At 43.0% G+C, this 18,465-nt stretch overlaps 1 protein-coding gene across 2 annotated transcripts in view; it reads left to right on the forward strand.

Annotated features, from left to right (window-relative positions):
- The window catches only part of SLC2A4RG (SLC2A4 regulator), a 232,860-nt gene that overhangs the window by 194,851 nt on the left and 19,544 nt on the right, over positions 1 to 18,465 (forward strand). For both annotated transcript variants that reach the window (XR_015297629.1, XM_086932759.1), the window contains exons 5-8: positions 3,951 to 4,051; positions 4,424 to 4,688; positions 10,822 to 10,923; positions 11,046 to 11,167. Coding sequence is in view for 1 of the 2 variants with exons in the window: in XM_086932759.1 (XP_086788885.1) it covers positions 3,951 to 4,051; positions 4,424 to 4,688; positions 10,822 to 10,923; positions 11,046 to 11,167 (590 nt within the window). In the remaining variant the exon portion in view is untranslated. The remainder of the gene's footprint in view (positions 1 to 3,950; positions 4,052 to 4,423; positions 4,689 to 10,821; positions 10,924 to 11,045; positions 11,168 to 18,465) is intronic.

Consider the following 18,465-nt stretch of genomic DNA (forward strand, 5'->3'; position numbering starts at 1 on the left):
TTGAACCCATCAACCCACCTGCCAAATGAGAAGCATCAGCAAAGTTTTGTAAACCAGTCCAATAACTGTATTTCTGCTAGACTGCAGTCACCTCGTCTGACAACCAGCCCTTACAGGGTGCTTTTGGTTTCACCGACTTGGCCTTTGAGTTTCATTGTCTGCACATCTGTGCAAGTTGTTTTGAGCCTGGCCTGCACTTAAAATCAAAAGTTCGTTCAGTACTATCTTTACATTTTAAGGGTATGGTACAAAAGTTGCATGGTTTTTGGTTTTACAACATTGGAAATTAATAGAAGGTGCGAAGTTGATGTCTTTGCAGTGTAAATGCCATCTTTCTCTGATAGTTACTTACCTGTAATAGAATTACAGGCCAGTAGCGTCCCTTCTATTGCTTAATCACGTGTGCATACATTGGTTGATTGCCAGTTTTCTTATTATTATGAGTGAAAGAAGAATGAAGCTGGCTGATTTCGTGCTTAGTGGTATAATGGTTTAGCATGTCTGTGATGTGCTAATGTTTGGGTGGAGAGTTTTTCTGATCTTAGATCTGAGTTTGCCTCAAAGGAAGTTGCATTAGCATAGCTTCTCCCCAAGGGAGGCAGTGAGGACTGATAGGCCTCCGGATGTCTCAGGTCATTGAGGGCAGCGAAGTTGTATCAGATCGATTAATTGCATTACCTTTGTAAAAAAAAATGGAACACTTGATGGAAGGAGTAGAGTGTATTACTCTACAACAGTAGCTCCCAAACATTTTTGGAGCACACCCAACGTTTTAGAACAAACAACTTTTGTGACCTACCTACCTTTAATGGACATGAGGCGGGCCATTTTTAAATATAACTAAAGCATCATCTGTTAGCGCAATAACAGACAGCACGTTTCTACTGAAGTAGTCTAGAACTTTGCGCATATATACAATTTTACTGATTAAACTATCCAGCACATAAATCATAATATGTGCAAATCTGGTTTCTGTGAATAAGTATAATTTTTGCAACACCAAGTTAAATGTTTTGATTTGTTTTGATCTTATTAAAATCTTGGTTTCTATCACACTTTTAATTGAAAAAAAGTGCATTTTTGCTTTCCTAACTGCTGAATGCATACAGTTTATTTAGATTGTCACATAATTCACTTTAAAAACTCCTCTCACTTTGGAGTCTTAGGAAAAAAAGTAAACACCATTTCCATGTTAAGACTAAGCAGCAATTGTCAATAGGCCTAGCCTGATAATTAAAGGCAAATGTGACAAGATAAACACAGAACTTCTTTATTTATTGCTCGGATTTTACAGACCTACCAAAAATCTGCTCGCGACCCACTAGGTATCCAGTACCCGCTGTTTAGGAGACACTGATTTAGAAGGATTCACAAGACTAGCTGTTAGCTCTTTTTCAAATGTTACTGACCTGCCCTTTAAATTAACATAGCTTGCTGTGTCTTGACTGGAAGTGGGAATATTCAAAAGCTGTGATGAGTGGAATGGTTTCGAATTTAAAAAAAAATAAATTATGTACTCATTATTTAATTATTCTATTTTGTTGGCAATGAATGACATTCGTAAAGACGCATTAGTTCCCAAGGTTAAGCTAGGATGTGTCAGGATACACTTAACTTCTTTCTTGAAATACAATGGGATTGATTCACTCTTCCATATGTAACCACCTTCACCAATAACCTCCTATACAAGGACCAGAGGGCCTGTGGTAGACAGTGGGAATGAGGCAAGAGAGAAAACAGACTCTGGACTCCACCTCTCTGACTCGTAACTTCTTGAAGAGTTGTCTGCAGGACGTAGTGGGTATCTACAGACAAACAATATGTTTAGTAACATATGAAGGTTCGGTACAAAACTGTACCTGTATATCTTACCAGTATCTTTGTATAAACAACTCTTTGTACTTTGGTGTGGAGCGTGTAATTCCTAAAAGTAGAAATGCAAAACTTGACTATCTTAAACACATGTTCACTGGCACTTCTCTGTGTGACTAGAATAACTACCTCAAGCTTTGTCGCTATGCACTTTGGGAAAGACGAGTTCTAGTTTCTAATTGACTTGTTTCATTGCAGTGCAAGTAACACATGTTAATACTCTGCTGTTTCTTAGCCTATCAATTCGTGTTAACCTGCATGCTAGAATTCTAATATATTATACTTTGACATTCACACTAAGCATGAGCAACATAGTCCCAGCCTAAAAATACTTCCTTTTCTGTCACAGGATAACACTTAAGTGAACCCTGCAATCTCCACAGAGTTCATTTTAAATGTTCAAATGGTTCTAAGTTCCCATTTAACCAAGTAAGATAACTTTTAGAAATGTTTTTCTGAATTCTCCAAGTCATTCGATACAGATCCGTGAACTATAGGGAGCAGCTAATCTTTTGTAAAGGACATCTTTGATCCCCGTGGCAAAGTTCAGGCTGCAGCAATATTGTGTTGTGATTGTCTAGAGGCGTGGGTCACTTGAGAGGTTATACCCAGATGTCCAAGACACCCGCCACTTCTCCATATTGCTTGGGAGTTCATGGATTGCTGGAAAATGCAGTTAATTGTCTGGATGCTGTTGTGTGTGTTGTATTCTCTGTGCACGCAAATTCTCAGCCTAGACAGTACTGACACTTGGAAGGAAACTCCAGACTTTCGTTCTCTGAGAGACTGTGCATGGTTTTGGAAAACGGCTCCCCTGTGCTCGTCAACTTTTAAACTACAAGCAGTACTTAAACCCCTTCTTTCTTACAGATTGATTGGTTAATCTGTCGGTTCTTTGTGGTAAGTCATGGTGAACAAAGTCCCAATGATTAGCTCTCTATCAAAGTCTTACTTCTCCACCATGACGTGATTTATATAGCAGTGAAAATGAGCCAGTTAGTATTTGAAAAGTTGAAAAATATTTCAAGGGGAAAATATTTTCAACTAATAAAGTGGTGCACGCATATACAGGTGCCCCTCTAAGTTTGCGGTAAAAGGGAAATTTTGCTTTAGCGAAGGCAGACTGTTTTCCTGTGGGAGACTTTCAACGTCTTAAGCATCAGATAGAAATGTCCTTGTGGCCCTTCGCCTGAACTTGAAAATAGATCTGTAGCATATTTCCTACATCTGCCCAAAATATGGAACTTTGAGACAGGTGCTTAAGGGATATTGAAAAAGCTGCTCCTGGTTGAAATCTGTAGTTTTATTTCTTTATCTCTATTCATGTACCTAAAGCAAATACTGATTTTTGTGCATAGAATGTGCGAGAAATCTACTTTTCCACACTCAAAGTGAATTAGTTCAGGCTGAAGGAAAGAAAAATCCCATTCCATCAGGTAAAATTTGCAAGAGACCTTGCCTTAATCTGTGGGTCGCACGCTAGAGGCAAGAAACCCTGATATGTCTTGGACGGCTTCTCGGTTTCTCAAGCAGTAGGATCCAGAGATTGAGGATTTTTAGTTTGTTTCGATTGCCATGCCGTCTTTCTCACCCATAAATCTATCCTATTTTGGACAAAGTTTTGTAAAACTATTCTTTTTACACATCTGGGCTTATGATTCTGGTGAGGGATTATAAGAGCTCAGTCTTTGTATTAGTGGCATGTTTTTTTTCTTTTACCAATGTCAATTCACCCCCTCCCAGTACAGCACACTTTCTTTGTATCATGTGATTTCAGTGTTTACGTTCTGACAATTTGCCTGAGCATCTTACTGTATGATTTGCACACAGGTGTACTTGATTTTTATAGTCTGCTCTAGCAAACCTCTGTACCATTTCCTTGCACAATTTAAATGGGGGTTGCTTATCAGCATGCAGTGTTTGTGATTTTTTTTTTCTTTATTTCTTTTTGCGTATGTATATATGCACTAATGGGGTGAGCCAAGAGAGATTATTAGAATCATGACATGGGTGTTTCTAATTTTGGAGTATGGATATAAGGGGGGCTAGTTACCTGATCAATCTTACATTTTTCCTAGAACTCTGTGAAGGTGATGTTTAAGTGCTTGTGGAAGAATTGTGGGAAGGTACTCAGTACCTCATCTGGAATTCAGAAGCACATCCGAGCTGTCCATCTTGGGTAAGTGTCCTAGACTATTGCAGAAATAAAAGCAACCTCGTGGAATTATCACCTTCTTACATTCTAGCTGTGGTGAATGGTTGAATAAGGGGGAAAAGAAACAGAAAAAGAAGAGGAAATTTGCTAGAGTAGCACATCGTAGCTAAAAAGCTAGTCTTTTCACTAAATGTCAGATGGAATGGTAATATAATGTAGAGAGAACTTCAAATCATTCTCCCTTCCCTTGCCTATGTTTTTGTACATGAGTTCAGATGGAAACCCCAATTTGCCCCATCACTCCATCTTTTAGACCAGTGGCTGGAAGCAAAGGGCTTCAAACATATTTTTCTTCCATATACACAAGATATACAAGTGGATTTCTGTTCCTTGTAGCCGTCGGGCTGAGCCGGATCATAGTGATGGCGAGGAGGACTTTTACTACACAGAGGTGGATGTGAACATGGATTCCTTGACGGATGGCCTATCCAGCCTGACACCAGTGTCTCCTACAACCTCCACCCCCCCAGTGTTTCCTATATTGGAGCAGTCTGCCTGGACCCTGCCTGTATCAACTAAGCCTGAGTTGCCACTTATGACACCCTTGAGCCTTTCTGCTCCAACCAGCTTGTGCCACGTCCAGACCGATCATGCCTATCAGGTGAGTGTCGGATTGAGGGTTAGTTAGAGATTTCATTAAGACCGTTGCTATGGCTTCATTTATACTGAAAGTATTGTACATGCCTCTGCCTTGTTCCTGTTGATCAAATAATTGGTTAAAACAAGTAAAACCTCAATTCCTGGGTGAACTCCAACAAACTTTTGTTTTCAGACATTGATTTATAGTCTCTAGGAAAGCGAGCTGTCATGCCCTTTAGTGCTTTCTCGTTGTAAGAATAATCTAATGCATTCCCTTTTTTCTTTTTCTGTCTCTCTTCCCTTTCATATGTTGTAATTTTTAGAAACTGTGATAAGGAAAATAACTCTGTAGGCATCGTTGAGGTGCTTTGTTCAACGTAGTTGATAATTTGTGAGGTTACCGTGGCAAAGGGCCAGCTGCCTCTTACCAAAATATTCCGGTAGATTGCTGCATCTCTTGTCAGCTCAAGGTATTTCATACAGTTTTATCTAGGTCTACCACCCACAGTCACTTGATGGTAAACACCTTTGGAACTGATGTGAAGTCACTGCGGTTCTCTCAATGAATAGGAAGTGATTTTAGAAGACGGGATCCCATTTTATGGGATAGTTAAATAGTGTGTAAAAGTTGACGGTGTTGCATCAGGCTTGCTCCAGTGCACTGTGTTTTTGATTGCCTGGGTCAAAGTCTAGCTTTGAGATTGGAACCCCAGAAGTAAATAAAGTCCTTGATCAATGGTTAATGAATTGGCATTTTACTAACTTAGGTTGTATCTTCCTAATAATAATGTTGTGTTTGCTAAGGCCACAGGCAGTGTACAGAAAGTCCAGGTGATAGAATGTGTCCCGAAGATAGAAAAAAAATGGAAGTTAGAAGATTAGGAACAAAGCCTAATTTAAATTAAGTTCCCCTTCATGCTTTGGACTGTGTAGACCAATACACCTTTGTTTGAACACAACGTTAAATATTCCTTTGTTGCTCTTGTAAAAGGAGAAATGCACTGTCCTAGGGAGCATTGGTTTGGACTTTACAATGGGCATTCTAGTGTGATCTAATATATATGGCTTCTCAGATAGGAGCTCAACAGAATGTGAATTCATAGTGACTATTGTGTCTGTTGCTGCACTGCTTCCACAAGAAGCCTATACCAAGGTATGGAATGTGTTGTAAAATGCACCGCTCAGTAGATGCCAACTAGATGTTCTATCCTAATAGAGTAATCTCATCGATCAACCTTATATGTAAAATAAAATAAACATTATTAATGCATATCCACTGCCTACAGGTTTTAATTCAGGTCGCTGGGTGTTTCGGAATTTCACTCCTCAGGGCAACGGTCAGATTCAAAACAAATTCTAACTGATGCTGTAGTAGGAGAATTGTGTAAATCAATGCCATATGGAACATAATGAACCTAAATGTCTAGAAATTGCCTAAAAAGCGGTGGAAACGATCAGCTTCATGAAAATTATTTATACAGTGCAGCCAGAAACGGAATGCACAGGATGTAAACAAACCTTGATCTATAGCAACCAGTATAAGATTGCGCCAGATAAGTGTTACTGTGTTGTCAGAACTGTGTGTGCCAGTAGAAGCAGACATGCAATAAAATCCCTTATGTGCCCAATTGTAGAATACGACCCTGGAAAATCCCAAACAAGAATCGGAGAAGTGCTCAGGCAGGAGGAAAAAGATAGGGGTAACCTGTCAGCACACAGAGAAACTTCACCGAACTGTGTTTGCTGCAAAATGAGATGCTCGTAAACCAACCAGTGCACAAAAGTCTCATCGAATGATGCAGAGTTAGAAAAGAACTTGGTGTGCAGCAACCAAAGAGAGGTGCAGAGTGATAAATCAGCGAGCAAACGAGTGGCTAAAGTAGTCTTTACAGTAAGTGTGGTACTTACTGTACTGAACAGTAGTGGACAAAAATGTAAGTTTATCTACAGGAGGGCGGTCGTTTTAGGGGTCTGAAATGCATGAAAATGTGCCAGGAATTTTGCGTCATTGATCCCTCCTTACCTCACTCATCACTTTGCAAGACGGAAGTCAGCTTCTTGTTGACTAAATGAAGAACTGAGTTAGGCGTGAAAGGACAGATCTGTCTTGCGCGAAAGTCCCGTCCATGTTAGCAACATTCATCTCACTCCTTTAATCCCATGTGCAAAAACCTGCATCAATGAAAAAATGTATAGGATCAAAGTGTGCACCTTAAGAGGAGGATAACCTCATCTGTGCCCCTGCTCCTTTGTAAATTGGGACATGCATTGAGAGGAAAACTTGGGGTTTTTTTTATACAGGGCTAACATGGCACTTTTTTGCCAGTTCCAAGAGCTTGGAGACACAGTTAACAGATGGAATACCAAAACAGTTCTGTCCCCACATAATCATAGTAGGGTAGAGTGAGAATTGTGCATTACGAGATTTACCCTAAAATGCAACACATTCACCTTAGTATTCATGCTAGCTGATCACCAAAAGCTTACAAATAAACAGATTTAGGTTGGCAAACTGCATTGAAGAAGGGATACATTTGGATTATTGCGGGCTTCTTTCGGAGCATGCGGAGTGTGTAATTCTTTGACCTGGGTTCTGGTCAGCTCATAAGTGGTGGCTGGCTATAAACAATCTGTGTTTCAATGGACATCACATCATGCTGTCTGGCAACCCACAAAGCACCCTTTGAAGGTCCTAAGGCCCCTTGAACAAGAGGCAAGGCAGCTACATAGAGCTCCCCTGAGCGGGAGGTTTATCGACCTAGGATGATATTAATTGGCTGTGACTTCCTATGGGGAATTTATTTCCACGCATTGTACGAGAAACAAATGCGTGGGTCCAACTAGCTATTTGCATATACTTGAATCTAGCAAAGTTGGAGCCAATGATGTTTCTAAGACACTCCCACGGGAGCAACTCCCCTTCTGTGAACAAATCACCCCAAACAGCCAACCCAGCTTCCTTAATCGGTATCGCTAGACTGTCTCTCAACCAAGCGGGACTCTCAGGGAGATCCCAAAGCGGAGTCCTACTATTGTAGTATCCTACCTTAATGGTTTTAGTTATCTGTGCCCACATTTTGGCCATTCCTTGCAGAATCTTCAACTTAATTTTTTTTTAAAACTTGGGGTCCCCAAACTTAAACAAAAACCCTGATTGGCTAACACCTTCTCCTATAAGAAGGGTGGAATACAAAGAACCAGCCCCATACCCAGATGGATTTTTAAGAAGCACTCTGACATGGGATAGTTGAAATGCCCATGCATATATCTGGAAGTCTGGGGCCGCGATTCCACCCTTTTCTCTGCGCCTCCTCAACTTTTTCCAGGAGATCCTCGAAAGGCGGTTACTCCAAATAAAGGAGTTAATATCAGATTGTAGTTTATTTATTAATGAGGGATCAAAATATAACGGAATTGTGTTGAAAAGAAAAGAAATTTTAGGCAAAATAGACATTTTAATTAAATTAACCCTTCCTAAAAATGATAAAGGCAGTTGTGCCCATGACATTAATAGTTTACGGCATTCCTTAGCTACGGCTGTGAAATTTATCTTGGCGATCTGATTGATATCTTTAATGATGTTAATGCCCAAGTATCTCATCTTATTCCCAGGACGTACTGTGATATCTGCTGGAATCTGATCTACGTTCCATATCAACATCTCTGTCTTGTCAGGGTTGATCTCATACCCAGAGATTTCTCCAAACTCAGAGGCCACCTTTAAGACTGCTGGGAGCGCAGTGTGTACCTCTGAGGTATACACCAGAATATCATCGGCGTATAGGGCCACCTTTCTCTCCCACCCCTTATACATGAACGGTCTGATGTTAACATTCTCTCTTAAGCACTGGGCAAATGGTTCAATGTATAGATCGCACAGGAGTGGGGAGAGAGGGCAGCCCTGCCTAGTACCTCTCGAGATGTTCAAAGGCTCAGATAGAGTGCCATTTACCAAAATACAGGCACTACGGGTCTGATATAGAAGATCAATTACCCTCCGTGTTTTTCCGTCCACGTTGAACTTTGCCAAGGCTCCCACAGGTAAACCCAGTTCACCCTGTCGAAGGCCTTGGTTGCGTCCAGCGTGAGGACGGCTAAGGGGAGGGACTCCAGAGAGGCCATATCTATTGCCCCTATTAAATCATAAGTTAACCCCTTCTGATCTGGGTGAAGGATTTCAGGAGCCACCATTGCGAGTCTTTTAGCAAGTATTGTGGTAAAAATGTTATAGTCAATTAATATCATCCTTGGTCGATAAACCTCCCGCTAAAAAGGAAATCTCATCATGGTATAACCTGATTATGGAGGAAAGGGATGGCGCTTTCTCATTACCAGAAGACCTTTGGTCATCAACCATAATGTGGTGTAATCTGCAAGGGCTCTGGAGCCTATTCTGTGGAATGTTGTGGGACGTAGTGAAACCATCTTGGCTTCGTAGAAATCACATCTTTACCATCCACAGGGCCTACTACTCTCCATTAAGGCTTTCGAAATTTACTCAGGGGAGCCCGGTAACATGCCCTAAATGTGGTGTGGTAGCTGCTTCGGACTGTCACATGTTTTTTGAGTGTCCCGTTTTGTCAACTTTTTGGGAGGACATAAAAAGAACTTTGTCTTTATCTTTGAACTTGAACATAGTCCTCGATCTCCCACTGATTATCTTGGGTATTTTGGAGGGTCTCCAAAGTTCAGAGAAGAAACTAGTTTTTACTCTATCTTGCTTGCCAGGAGGGAGATATGCAGAAGATGGAAAGACTCTTTGCCCCCTACAATCGAAGATTGGTACACCTCTATTTTAACTGTCTCCAGATTAGACCTGGGTAGGTCTGGTAATTCAAACAAAAAGGCGTTTTGGCATCTATTAAATTGGGCACATTGAATGTCCAGGTTTTTTTTTTCCCCCGGGTCCAATGATTAAGCCACTTGGACATACCCCAGGGCCTGATATCATTGTGGAAATATCCACTCTTTTCTTGGTTGGTTTTCGTCTGGTCAAATAAAGTCGGTTGAGAAGGAGGAGCTGAGGGTTAAGTATCGAGAGTCAAGTTGAGCCCTACCAGCTAATTATTAGCTGAGACAGCATCCCGCTCGTATACCACTCGACTTCATCATGGTAACAAAACCATTGTGGCAAATGAGGACAAAAAAATAAAATAAATAAAGAGCTCCCCTGAGGAATATACCGGTTTCTGTAGGTTGTGGAGGAGCCACTTGAATGCCAGTGCAAATCTTTGATAAGTACTGCCACTTGCACCTGACTGCACACTCTGCAAGTAAGTGGGTCTAGCCTTTGTGCCAAACACATTCTTTGTCTTCATTCTGGCCCACCCTCCCTCTGCTATGAGGGATGAGCTTACTATTCTAATTATCATTTATTAATAGTAATGAAGATCCTAAGAAAGATGTAGAAAGAAAGGTTACTTAATATAAACCTGGTTCTCTGTCGTGGCATCTCCCAATAAGATTATGACCAATCACCCTGCCTACCCAGTGATGCAGGAAAGTGTGTGGGGAAATTAGCCTTATTCTGATATGTCCACATGTACTGATCCTAACCGTTGCCTGTATGGCTTATTTTTTTGCATTCTTTCCTCTAAAGTAAGAATTTGAAAAAGCCTTCTTAATCCAACTGTACATCTTAGTTCTTACGTATTAATGGAAATCTCTAAAGTGGGTGTGTTGGTGATGATTACATGTTTTTGTATCTAAACCCACAATGTAGAACTAGGATTTAAAGGTTAACATATTTAGGATGCTAGCTTTGAAGATCAAGTAGGTCCCTCAATTAGACGTGAGGAAATGATCTATTTGTTCTAGAAAGTTAGAATCCTAAATAATGTAACAGGAATATTGTTTGTACTTGTTGCTTTTCTGTGTTTGAAACAACAGACTGTAACTGTAAAAGAACAAAAAGTGAACTGTCTGCATCACTGAAAGACATGTGGGTGAGATGTCCATTACTTTCAATTTGATCTTATAAATATGGTAGCATCGAGAGTAAAAAATCAGTCCCTGTGTGCATTTTACATGCCTGAAGAAAGGCATCCGTTAAGTAAATTGTCTATTTAATGAACATTTGAAATTGTCTAATGCTGACAATGTATGTTTTGTCATCTTTGAGAGTACCTAAATTGATTTACTTAACTTTTCTTTAGGCAACGTCCCCTGTCAGTGTTTCCGCTGCCAAGCTTTTGCCAGGAAATGCAGGCTTCAGTTTCTCCTGGCAGCCTCCGCCAGTTCTTTTCAAAACACCACCAGTAAGTATTGAGCAACTTGCTAAAGTTGAATTTATTGCTGCAAGCAAATACTGGCAGAAAAGGGTCACCCTCTTTATAAATGGTTAGTTGAAGTTCCTTTCCCATCTCTTTTCTTTTTTCAGGGAAGCCTGAACTTAGCACACATTCGTACAGTTGGTGTTAGCGAAAAGCGACTTCAGATGCCTCACCAAGCTGTGGTGAAGGCCTACTCGCCTGCAGTTTCTGCGCCAAAGACTGGGATGAGGTATGTGTTTCTGTCTTCTATCCCAGCTTCCCTCATTTGGTTTAGTCTCTCCTGACCACACTACATAGTTCCTATAGATTCAGCAATGTCTCTCTGTACTTTTATGTTCACTACATAGAACCCGATTATATTTCTGCCTCAATGGTGCAACCTTTCCCACTTGCCTCTTTGGTGCCTTATAATGATACAGGAACATTATAGTTAGGCTCTGATTTCACTTATACAGAACCATAGAAATTCAGCAGTTCTAGTTACCTGAGGTAACTAGAACTATAACTTACGCCGAAGTGCGCTGCTTATGATCTCATGACATGGTCAGTGACATCGCTGATGGCCTCACTGATGGCTTCGTCCACAGAACAACACAGACATCCACTCACAAGCCCATACAGCATCTCATACACCCACTCACACTACCACTCATTTGCCCAATCACAGACCCATACAACTACTGACACACATTCCCTCACTCATACAACCACTCACTCACCTATACAGTCACTCACAGGCCTATACAGCCACTCAAACACCCACCCACAAAACCACTCACATGCCCACACAAAGACCCATACAGCCACACACCCACACACCAAACACACAACCACTCACACAACCACTCACCAATACAACCTCTCACTCACTCATACAGCTACTAACAGACCTACTCACTCACCCATACTGCCACCCACACATCCATTCACTCACCCACAAAACCACTTACATACCCATTCACACATCGATACAGGCATTCACACAGCCATTCACTCACTTATACAGCCACTCACACAGATGCTGTGCAAAACAGGTACTCACAACCCACTCACCCATACACCTGCTCACTAACCCATACATCCACTTATCCAGTATTGGGGTATCTTTCATAGATTCACATGCCTGAATCCTTACCAGTCGCCGAGGCGAGAGTCCCACGGTAAATAAAAATAGCAGTGCCAAAGGTAAATAACAGTAGTAGGCCCTAAGGAAAAAGGCCTGAGGCCCAAATCCTGGCAGCCTATCTACATCATTATGCTAAAACAACCAAACTTTTGGTACAACCAATAAGCTATCATCACCCTCTAGAACCCTCACTGCAGAGCCAGTTCTCCTCAGATTTTCACCGCATGTCGTGTGGAAGGGAGTCTCCCTGAGTGCCAGCTCAGTTTTTTCTTCAAGATGTCTGATAAGAAGGCCTTGTTCAAGCCCTGCAGAACCTGCCACAAGAAAAGACTCCATGTTGATGGTCAACATAAGGACTGTATCTACTGCCTCTACCCCAAGCATGAGGAAAAAGATTGTAAAATCTGCCGCACCTTCCATTCTAAGACTCTTAGCGATAGGGAGGCAAGAGTACTGTTGTGGCTTAAATCCACCTCAGCTGAAGAGGATGACAGAGCCTCAATGTCCAGCAAGAGAGCCAGATCTCAGGAGAGTTCTTCTAGTGAGGGGAGAAAACATCTGAAATCCTCCCACTCTACTTCTGGCCCTTCACAGGGGTCTCCTCCTATGTCCTCTGGGCCTTCAAAGTCTCCACAGACTTCTGCTCTCAAGGACTCTCACAAACAATCTTTAAAAACTGTGAGTAAACGCCTTTCAAAATCTCTTGTTTACACTCCATCTTCGACAGTTTCTGTCACCTCTTCTGCTCCTTCGTCGACCGAGACTATCCCTACTTCGTCAATCACATCTCCTATTCTGTCAACGGGGATTACTGTGACTTCTAAGAAAACTGTCGTCGACGACGAAAACCCCATCGACTAAGTATTCATCGAAGAATATATCGACGAAAGCTCCATCGATGAAGCCTGCGTTGTCGACGAGGGACGTACCGTCGACGAAGAAACCGGTACCATCTACGCCGTCGACGACTGTCCCTTTGACGAAGAGCTCTAGTCTGTCGATGAGTGTACCATCGACGTTGAGCCCGTCAACGGCGAGCCCGTCGACGACGATTCCATAGACAGCGATAGCAAAGAGACCTTCGACGACAAGTCCATCAACGGAGATCCCGTCGACGACCATACCGTCTACTATGCTATTACCGGCTACAGCTAAGGCTTTAGTTGTAGCTTCAACTTACTCCACTCCTGTTCCGTCTAGGAGTTTTCAACTGAAGACATATCAAAGACCTGAATATTGTACTATTTTGCATCTTACTCAGTCGCATATTTTAGAGACAAATGCACAAGAAGAGGATGACGATTCCGAAGATGAGGATGAAGAAGGGCCATTAGGAATAGCTCATCATCCTTCAGAGCTCCATATAAAGTGTCGAAGAGGAGAAGGAGGAAGAGCATTACAGTGATCATTATTATTAGGAGGACATTGTGGTTCCACATCATAAGGTGTATCACAGACAAGTACATCAGCCTGCCGCCAACCATCTGCCTCCTAATTTGATCCAGGATTTACAAGCCATTCTCGCAGATTATAGACAACGATTTCCACCACAGCAGGTGATCCCACCACCTCCTCCTGTGGCAGTTCCAGATCCTCTACCTATACCTGAGGCTCCAATACTGATGCCTCCGGCTGCAGAACCTTCTGAGGGATGTCAACCTTCACAAACCACTGCGGTTCTAGACACATCCTCTGATGAGGAACCTGAAGAAGGAGAATTACACGAGAATCCTCAAGTGGATCCATGGGATTCATATATTATTCCTATGCCTTCACCACCGATCCCCCAGCCATCTGATTCGCCACAAGAAGATATAGGGGGTTTTCACAATCTCATGCAGAGGGTTGCTGCCAGATTTCAACTTCCTGTTACCGTGGAAATCACAGACTGTTTCCTTCATGATTTTAAAGAATAATCTAGGAAGGTCACCAGAGCCATACTCATAATTGATTACATATGGAATGAAGGCGTCAAGATTATGAAGAACCCTGCATCCGTGCCTGCGGTGCTTCCACAGATAGAAAAGAAATATCGAGCTCCAGCTAATAGCCCATCTTGTCTTATTGGTCATCCTAGACCAGATTCGGTCATCTCTCAGGCTGCCCAACAAAGTTCTAAGAATTCGGTAACACCTATCACTACACCACCAGATAAGGAGGAGCGTCGATTAGACCTCATTGGGAAAAAGTTTTCAACTATGGCAGCTGCTTCCATCAGGGCTGCTAACTCCCTAGCCATCATAGGGCGTAATGACTGCCAAATGTGGTCCGATATGGCTGGATTGATTGACCTCATTCCTGAGGACAGAAGTCAAGAAGCACGGAAGATTTTGTTAGAGGGTGAGCGTGCTGCATCGGAAACGATTGACTGCGCACTGGACATTGTAAATACAAACTTTAGACAGCTAGCTGGAGCTACAGTTCTCAGGCGCCAGGGTTGGCTTAAAGCCACCACCTTCAGACCAGAAGTCTAAACGAAGATATTGGACATGGCGTACGATGGCGAATCGTTGTTTGGCAAGCACATCAATGAGGCTCTCCAAGCCATTAAAATCGATACGGACACACAAGATCTTTGGGTTCCCTACAATATAACGTGGAACATTCAGAGGCGCTAAGGGGCATGGTTATTCCTCTAGAGGAGGTTACCAACAGCAGAACAGGCAGTACCAGCCCCATTATAGGCAGAATTATCAATCATCATATCGCCAATCCAATATGGCTGGTTTCTCTTGCTAGGGAGGTCGAAAGCGATCCCAGAACCAAGGGCAAGACTCTAGCAGGAGCAGTGATCTCAGCAGGGCGCCATTCACACCTTCTCCCTTTCCCATGGGCGCGAAAATTTCAACATTTATAGACAGATGGCGAGAAATCGCCTCCGGTCAGTGGGTTCTGGACCTAGTGAGAAACGATCATACCCTAGAATTTGTCACCAAACCGCCTACCACTCCGCCCAGGGACCCCCTCGTCTTCACTTATTGTTCAAAGAAGCTTGTTTAATGCTCCTCAAGAACTCCATAGAAGAAGTCCCAATACATCAGAGACGGACAGGTTTCTATTCTCGTTTTTTCCTAATCAAAAAGAAATCAGGGGAATGGCGACCGATCCTGGATCTTCGCAACCTGAACAGATTCCTCAAAAAAACAAGGATTTCGTATGGTCACTCTCTGAGATCTTAGGTTGCCTAAACAAGGGAGATTTTCTGGCTTCTCTGAACATGGAAGACGCTTACTTCCACATCCCAAACATCGCAAGTATCTCCGCTTCACTGTGGGTGGCGCCCACTTTCAGTTCAAAGTGCTCCCGTTTGGACTGAAATCTGCTCCAAGGATCTTCACGAAATGCCTAGCTCCTGGGACGGCAGCATTGCGATCCTGGGGAATTCAAGTATTCCCATACTTGGACGATTGGCTAATCAAATGTCCTTCGAAGCAATCGGTCAAGACTTCCATTGCAGCGTGTCGACATCTCTTCAAGTCTCTGGGACTGACTGTGAGCAAAAGCAAATCCCAGTTACATCCAATGCAAATTCTGCCTTTCCTTGGGCCTTGTATGGACACGGTCCAGTGCAAAGCATCCTTGTCACAAGAAAGACAGCTTCGTCTTCAGAAGCTAGCACTTCGAATCTCAAAAAGAAAGTCAGTTTCGGTCTGCATGTTCGCCTCACTCCTGGGGATGTGCTCTACGGCCATAAACCTCGTCCCTTTGGCAAGACTCAAAATGTGGCCTCTGCAGGAAGAACTGCACCTTCAGTGGCAGCAAGCTGTAGGTTCCTTCAGCGACATCATCAAGGTCACACCACGCATGGTAAACGCTCTCTACTGGTGGTCGCAGAGAGTCAACTTGGCAAAAGGACTCGCATTCCTGCAAGAGGTTCCGGATTTTGTTCTGAGCACAGATGCCTCCATGGAAGGATGGGGAGGTCATCTCCAAGATTTGCAGATACAAGGCAAATGATCTCACCAGTACAAACAACAACACATCAGCAGTCTAGAATTGCAAGCAGTTTTTTCTATCCTTGCAAGCTTTCCTTCCAAGGATTGCCGGCTCATCAGTGCTGGTTCGGACAGACAATACCACCAGCATGTTTTATGTAAACAAGCAAGGAGGAACCAGATCGGCAACTCTGTCAAGAGAGGCTCAAGAGTTGTGGGAATGGTTGACACTGCACAGCATAACACTCAAGGCAGAGCATGTAAGAGGACTCAACAACACCCTGGCAGACACACTCAGCAGGTCCCTATCAGACTGTCACGATTGGGAACTAGAACACACTCAAGTGAGCAGGATATTCCAGGCTTGGGGCAAACCGACGTTGGACTTGTTCGCAACGTAACACAACAAGAAATGCCAATATTACGCCAGCAGATATGCGCAACAGGGGTCAAGAGGGAATGCCCCGTCAACGCGATGGTCTGGGATTTGTGCCTACGCTTTTCCCCCAATACCTCTAATCCCGAGAGTATTACGCAAGATGAAATCGGAAAGCTGCCGGATCATCCTGATTGCACCCAGATGGCCACGTCAGTACTGTTTTCAGGAGCTTCCTTTGCTGTCCCAGGACCAGCCAATCTGTCTTCTTCCAACATCTACAATGCTCTCGAGGAACAACGGACAGGTGGTTCACCCAGATCCTCAGTCTTTAAATTTACACGCATAGCTCCTGATTTCCTAGAGTTCAAGGACCTCGACATACCTCAGGATTGTCAAAGATCCTGCTCAGCCGATCACAAGGGAATAGTTCCCTGCGCAAACCAGCCCAGTCCAATGGCGGTGCGTCGCCTCCACGGCCTGGTAGGCGCCATGATAACATGTTTCCATAAAGTTCCCCCAGAGATCTTTGACAAACAGACTGCGTCTCACCCGGGGGCTTAATGGAGAGCTGAGGATTGGCCCCTTAATTTTGCACGAGCACTCGACCCACTGGAGGGATAAAAGGTGCGTAATTATACTGCAAGTCCCAGCATGCACTATTGAAACGGCACACCAGAGGCCAATGAATAATTAAATGAACAACGTTCGCGGACATGGCAGATGCACGTAATATGGACTGCTCGTGTTTGCTGGTCTCTGAGGAAGAGGATGGAATCCTCGAAACGCGTCAGACCAGGGGTGCACCATTTCGGGGTGCGAATCAGCCTGTTTTTTAATAAAGTGGTGATACTTACTTGCTCAGGAGGTCGGCCTCATCTCTGGGGGAACTTTATGGAAACATATATATATATATATATATATATATGTATGTATATATATATATATATATATATATATAATTATGTGCTTAAGGCTCACAGATTCATGTACTCACATTGCTAAACGTGCCTCTTTCTCTAAGCACTAATGTATTATTGTTAACGGTTTGGTTTTTTCATGCCTCTATTAACAGATGATGGATGCAACTGGGAGTGTATCAGCACAGGTTTCCCAGCATCCGCAACCGACTGTAAACGTTATATACTGCTTGCTACTCTGATTCAGGCATGTGAATCTATGAAAGATACCCCAATACTGGATAAGAAAACAAGTTACTTACCTGTAACTACAGTTATCCAGTATTGGTATCTTTCCTAGATTCACATGCACCCACCCTCCTCCCCGGAGAGTCAGTTCTCTGTTTTGGGATACTTATTTCCCACTTGTGCTAACGAAAATCTGAGGAGAACTGGCTCTGCAGAGAGGGTTCTAGAGGGGGCTGATAGCTGATTGGTTGTACTAAAAGTTGGTTATTTTAGCATAATGATGTAGATAGGCTGCTAAGATTTGGGTCTCAGGCCTTTTTTCCTTAGGGCCTACTACTGTTATTTACCTTTGGTACTGCTATTTTTATTTACCGTGGGACTCCCGCCTCGGCGACGGGGAATGATTCAGGCATGTGAATCTATGAAAGATACCAATACTGGATAACTGTAGTTACAGGTAAGTAACTTGTTTTCTTACGCACCCAGTCACTCACCCATAGACCCATTCACACAGCCACCCAGTCACCCATACAGCCACTCACATACACCCTCACCCACTCATAGAGCCACTCGCACAGTTATCCCTACAGCCACCCACTCACCCAAACAGCCACTTGCTCACTCTTACAGCGACTCACACACTAACTCACTCACCATTACAGCCACTAACAGTCACTCACCCATTGAGCTACTCACACACCCACTTATTCACCCCTACAGCCACTCAAAAACCCACTCCCACACTGATACGCTCCCAGTGTCACTCCGATAACATATATTAGAAACCGTATCACTCAGTAGTAGATAGAGAATAGCAGTTTAACTTATGCAGTAGCTTACATCATTAAGTCTCAGAAATGTTTACAACACACTTACTCAATGATGTCATCACTGATGCCATTTGAGATGTCATGAGTGATGTCACTGACCATGTCATGAGTG

This window comes from Lissotriton vulgaris, chromosome 7 (assembly GCF_964263255.1).
Source record: "Lissotriton vulgaris chromosome 7, aLisVul1.2, whole genome shotgun sequence".
NCBI lineage: Eukaryota > Metazoa > Chordata > Amphibia > Caudata > Salamandridae > Lissotriton > Lissotriton vulgaris.